Raw genomic sequence first — 6,075 nt, forward strand, 5'->3', positions numbered from 1 at the left:
AGCTTCCCAGAAGGCCAAGAGGAATTAAGCTGCCAGTACAATGAAATATGGGGAGAATGACTCAAGAGTCGGGCAGACTTTGGCCAGATGCAAAGCTTTTCCCAGCACATCTGGCCTGATGTCTTGCAGTGCCATGTACAGCGCTGGACTTGCTTTCTCTCCATCTCCATTGCTACTTGTGTTTTGTGATGCAGATCTGCAAGAGCTCTTGGGGGTGTGGGGGGGAGCGGCAGTGAAGAACCGTTCCCCAAACCCCTTCGGTGCATTTCCTGCCACTGAATTAACACCACCTATGTATACAGCAAGCATCCTAATATTCTGGTTATGGTACCATACCTTTGATCTGGTAGAGGCAGCTCCTATCATGAAAGAAGGGAGGTTTTATTAGGCATAAAATGCATGCAACTTGTGCATGCTATTGACATCAGGCTCACCTTTCCTAGTGTTGACGTGGCCTGGCCTTGTGTGGTGACATATTTGGGAACGTCTAGCAGCTGATTGGGAGAGGAATTGAGCTAGGCGAAGGAACTGATGTAGAGATTGTCTTTTACCTGGAGCCAACCCCGCTTTTGGAATGGCGTTGCCTTTCAGATTGACCTGATTCACCTGGGAGCCAAGTTCTCCCCATGTATCCGGAAGGACCACCAGGTGGAGAAGCTTGTTCAGCGTGAGAGGGACCGCGAGCACAACTCAGGCTGCTGCATCCAAAATGACAACTCGGGCTGCATCCAGACCCTGCGGGAGGATTGCTCAGTGAGTACCAAGGGATCCCTGCACAGCTGCAAAACAGACCAGGCAGCAAGGCTTTGATTGTCATAATGGGATGCACCTGCTCCTGTCTGATTTGGCTCTGGGAAGGGAATGAGTGAATCACCAAGAGGGTGGTAGGACAAGGAGAGGAGCCTAAGTGAATAGAGTGGAGGAGTCATGATGGGTGGGGTGGGGGGAGGTGGGGTAAAAGAGCATCATACAGAAGAAATGAGGCATCTTGCTTGACCTGCTGCCCAGGCCAGGTTGATGTTCAGTAGCCCAAAGAGTGATATGGCAGCATGCAACTGGGCAGAGCCACTTTAGAAGGTGCCTATTTGAATGCCTCAAGCCCCTCCATTCATGGCAGTGAAAATCCACTCTCGAAATTCCTCTTTCAGGAGACACTGGCGACTTTCATAAAGTGGCCAGATGCCAACCCTCCAGCCATTACCAGCAACTCCAGCCAGAAGCGAACATCGGGGGCTGTGTGCCATCAGGACCCCAGGTACAAGCACCTCTCCTGGGGAAGGAGTGGGGAGCTGGGCATCATGATGTTGAATTGGCAGGTGTCTGCTAAGGGTCTATATCAGTGCCTTGTCTTTGGGACTTCTGTCTCTTCTATAAGAAGCACAGCAAGGTGGTGCTGAGGGGAATATTGATACCCATGGTGCTCTGCATCTAAACACATCTGATCCATTTTAGGGGTAAAGAGGGTTGGAAAAGGGTGAATGAAGACATGCCCTTGCCAGAGCTCACACAGTAAGATGGAGGTGTGGGAGAGCTGAAAATCAAACCAGGAGCATATCTAGATGCACTCCGGGAGCGGGGGACCCTTTAATATTGGAGCGGTTCCAAGAGCTGCTCTAATTAAAGCACCTGGAGCATCACATGTATCCGTGTTCTCACACTGAAAAAATGGCAGCGGGGGCGCTTTAACTAAAGCGAATTCGGCAAGTTTCAGTTAAAGTGCCCCTGCCTCCCTTTTTCAGCACAGGGATGCTGATACACCTGATGCTGGAGCGTGGTAGTTATGCTCCAGCAGACTCAATTCATTGAGTTTGCTTCAGTATGCTGTAATTATAGCACACTGGAGCAGCCCCACTGCACGTGTATAGATGCCCCAGGTGTCCTGGTTCTGTCTTGTGCCTTATCCAGGATGTCTATCATTTTGCTTTCACATAGGGGATGAGGAAGGGGAGAGAAGAGTTTGCCTGTGTAATGCCTGTATTGTATGCCCATTGCCAGGCATCTGGGCATGTGAGAGGTGATAGCCAGCTACACCTTCAATTGCCCACAGCAGTCATCGCACTTGGTTCCTTGCTCTCCCCAACCAACCTCTGTAGACCAAAGAGAACGAATTCTAGGCCCTGGGGACCCCACGCTGTTGTAGGAAAGGAACTGCCTAGGCCTGAGGACAGTCCAACAAGGTCCACTGGCTAAAGGGTCTCCCCTCCCCAGCTGTGAGGGGAGGACTCCAAACATAGGCAGTGTAGTGAGAACCATCCTCACTGGTGGCTCCTTCCCCCACAGGACATGTGAGGAGCCAGCATCCAACCCCCCTCACATCTGGCCGGACGACATTACCAAGTGGCCGGTAAGGTTGCTGCCAGCTGCTGGGAATCCATTCTCCTCCTCTTACCTTTCCTGGGCCCTGTATGTGGTGCACAGCCTTGTCCTGAAGAGGCAAGTCTTGGGGCTAGTGACTAGGAGAGGATGGGGTAAGCGGTTGTATGCGCTTTGTGGAGCCTGGTTCCTGGGCATTGCTTTTTCTTTTGTGGTCAGAGGTGTCCATGGCGTTCAGAGGAGGGGCTTCCTGCCTGTGAAAGTTAAAGCATTATAATGCATGGACTCCTGGCATCTTCCTTCCTGTGCCAAACGTGGGGGCTCCTTTGACCATGTGTGGTGGCTGCCAGATTGGCTGCACTGGAGCTAGCATGGGGCAAAAGGAAAAGCCGTGGATGTCACATACCCTACTGGGGCCTAAATGGCCCCAGCTCTCTGGGGCATGTCACTTTACTCCCTCACCTGGCCCCCTCCGTTCGTCTTGATACGTGCATTGTCACGTACTAGGAGGCTGCCAGGCCGCAGTTCTCACCCTGCTCTTCCTTTTAGATTTGTACCTATCAGATCAAAACCAACTATACTGGCTTTCTGCACATGGACTGTGAAATCAAAGGCAGGCCCTGCTGCATTGGCACCAAAGGCAGGTAAGTTGTGCCTAGGCTTTTCTTCTCAGGCAGCCAAAAAGCACTGGACCGGGCCAGGTGGGACCCCATTCTCTGCAGATGCCCATTGGAAGGCATAGTGTCAATCCCAAGCAGTATAAGGAAGAGGTGCTGTAGAGGACTGACCCAGGGCAGCTTCTGACTGGCAGCTCCTCAGGGATCCACCTGGCTCTGGGTGCATCCTGGAGAGGCTGGCATGGTCATGTCCCATTGTACCCATTGGGTGGCCTGTTACGTAGGCTGTTGCCCCACTTTGGCCTTGGGTCACAGGTGGAGTTTCCTCCTCCTGTTAGCTCCTCATCCAGAAAAAACCTGAAGGAGGCCTTCTCCTGGGCTGGGAGACTCCAGGTTCCTGTAAGTCTGTTCTGATGTGGAGAGAGCATCCCCTTCATGTGAAAGGTGGAAAGTGCCCCTGTGCATCTATAATCGGGGCGCTGAGCGCTTTCCCCAGGCCTGGTAAATGCAGCACAGCGGTAGATGGGTCAGGGTGGAGAGAGGGCCTGTGACGAGACAGACCCTCTCCATCTGGTCAGGGGCACACAGGTGAGTGAGGTGAGGAGTTTATAAGTGTGCCGGGACAGAGTTTCTGTGTAGTGACACCTTTGTCGTCCTTTCCACCAGCTGCGAGATCACAACACGGGAATACTGCGAGTTCATGCACGGCTACTTCCACGAAGAGGCAACTCTTTGCTCACAGGTGAGCACCACCCCTGGCCTTGGGTTTTCCCAGAACTCCTTCAACCCAAATGGTTACCCTGTGACTAAAGCTTTTCCTGTTGGCAAAGACCCTGACCCCTGTGAAATGACACTGGAGCTCTCTGTCAGCCGTCCTTCATGATGTTGCTCCTCAAATCCATGGGGATTGTTGGGAATAAAAAACAGGGCTTGATTTAGCTGGTCCCAGGCAGAGAGATGGGAGGATGCAGTTTGGGGACCAAGGAGTGTTGGCCTGCTGTCTTGGAGTGGCCTGCGGTAGCATCAGAGCAGCTAGCAAGGGAACGCACTGGCACTGGTAGTTTGGGAAATGAAAATGTCTTGCCGGACATCAACGCCACTTTTGTGTTCTGTCCTTTCTCAATCTCTTGGGTTTGCTCTGACCGGAGCCAGTCCCCTTGGGAAGGCAACTCATTGGAATGACTGCACTGTAGGCATGTCTGGGTTGCTTGGGTTGGACCAGATCCATTGCCATTAACACGGGCTGTGCCTTCCCATCTGTGCAGTGGGTCGTGCCTGGGCTTTGCTCTCCAGGCTCTTTTCTCCCAAAGATCTCTCTGATCAAGGCAGGGGTTTTGTCCCATGCTGTAACATTCCTCTTTCATTGCAGGTCCACTGTCTGGATAAGGTGTGTGGCCTTCTGCCCTTCTTGAACCCAGAAATCCCTGACCAGTTCTACAGACTCTGGCTGTCCCTGTTCCTGCATGCAGGGTAAGGCAGGGGGCACAGACCTGACTGATGGAGGGGCTGTGGGGGAAGCAAGGTGGACCGTCTTTGTCTAGGAGCATCAGCTGGCAGCCTTGCCCAGCCAGGTCATGGGAGGACAGGCAACACCTGGCACACTGATCCATCCGTTGTCTCTGTACACCCTGACTCCTGCCACTGTGTGGCAATGCCCTGCCTGCAACTGGGAGGTAGTCTCTGTACCTCTGCCCCAAATGGTCACCTGCAGGGTTTCTGCCTGCTGCCAGCGGAGACTGAGTCTGACTCTTTCTGCAGAGGAATCTCTGTAAGAGACCTCTGGTTTTGACTGAATGAGGCCTGAGCAGAACTTGTCCTGCTGGGCTTGGCTGATGGAGAAGGCAAAAGCAAACAGGAGCCCAGGGCTGATCATCTGAATATGGTGTGTGCCTTTCCCTAGGATTGTCCACTGCCTGGTGTCGGTGATTTTCCAGATGACTGTACTCAGGGACCTGGAGAAGCTGGCGGGCTGGCACAGGATCTCCATCATTTTCATCCTCAGTGGTATCACAGGCAACCTGGCTAGTGCCCTCTTCCTTCCGTACCGGGCAGAGGTAAGGGTGCCCTGTCAGAAGAGGATGGGTGTTGTCTTCCCTTCTGGCTTTAACCCTCCCAGCTCTCAACTACACTGACTTCAGAGCAGCAGAGAGGGGGAGGTGTTTATACTAGAGATGGGGGCTGGGGCAGTACTGAGGCAGAGACTGGTTGCAAATGGGGGTTACTTTGTGCAGCTGCACATCCTTGGAGATGTGAATAGGTGCTGGGCACGGATGGGCTCCAGCCCTACCAGCATCCCCACTCCATCCTGCCACCGAGTCTCCAATTGTCTGCTTCCTAGGGACTAGCTCTGAGGCTGAAAAGGTAGGGCCACCCTCACAAAGACGGGTTCAGCCTTTGGCCTCACTGCTCTGGCAGCAGGTAGGTGTAGGGTTTTGCTGGAGGCTTTGAGAATGTGAATGGGCTTGGAATAACTCGGAGACATGCCAGCCCACCTCGTGCAGGTCCCCAGGCAACCATCGGGTTGGGACAACCTTCCATCTCTGCTCAGAATTGGAGGTGGGGGTCTAGGAAGCTTCCCTCTCCCATTTTATTCAGGTCTTACCTCTGGCTCTGGTGCCTTGCCTCTGAGCTCTGGGAGGTGACAGGGACTGGAGCTAGAGGCCAAGCCTGAAGCTCTGAGAGACTTTTGGCAAGTGATGGTTTAATGCAGGCTAACCTCTCTGGAAGCATGGGAGATTGTAGGGCTGTAGTCCACAACCTTTCTGCTCCTGTAGTCAAACTCCTCCCTTTTCCCCCCTCTGCAGCCCCACAGCCTGTTTTCCTCATGTTCCTCTGGGCAGGCAGGCTGCACACACCCCTGAACTCACTCTGCCTCTCAGGAGTGTTAATGAACCCACCCATCACACTGAGCATGGCTCTCTCTTGCTCCCCACTCAGGGCCCAGAGCCCTCGTGGAAGCCCAGAATCTCAGCAGGATGCTGCCAGGTGCCTTGGGAACATAGGTGGGGGGCCAGGGAGGAACCAATTGGCCATACAGGTGTCCATCCCTCTGATCCACCCATATCACCTTGGTGGCCTAGTGGTTGGGAATGGCTGCACTGGGGTAGATACCCCATATATTTGCCTGTTCTGCTGTGTGTGTGTG

The 6,075-nt window shown here is 53.4% G+C and overlaps 1 protein-coding gene across 1 annotated transcript in view; it reads left to right on the forward strand.

Moving 5' to 3' along the window:
- RHBDF2 (rhomboid 5 homolog 2) overlaps window positions 1-6,075 on the forward strand; it is a 23,765-nt gene that overhangs the window by 13,377 nt on the left and 4,313 nt on the right. Inside the window, exons 10-16 of the mRNA XM_019503041.1 lie at window positions 592-753; window positions 1,149-1,255; window positions 2,281-2,344; window positions 2,863-2,957; window positions 3,597-3,672; window positions 4,300-4,400; window positions 4,831-4,984. Coding sequence (XP_019358586.1) covers window positions 592-753; window positions 1,149-1,255; window positions 2,281-2,344; window positions 2,863-2,957; window positions 3,597-3,672; window positions 4,300-4,400; window positions 4,831-4,984 — 759 coding nt within the window. The remainder of the gene's footprint in view (window positions 1-591; window positions 754-1,148; window positions 1,256-2,280; window positions 2,345-2,862; window positions 2,958-3,596; window positions 3,673-4,299; window positions 4,401-4,830; window positions 4,985-6,075) is intronic.

The sequence above is a fragment of the Gavialis gangeticus genome, unplaced genomic scaffold, assembly GCF_001723915.1.
Source record: "Gavialis gangeticus isolate Ggan-Ray unplaced genomic scaffold, GavGan_comp1, whole genome shotgun sequence".
Classification (NCBI taxonomy): domain Eukaryota; kingdom Metazoa; phylum Chordata; order Crocodylia; family Gavialidae; genus Gavialis; species Gavialis gangeticus.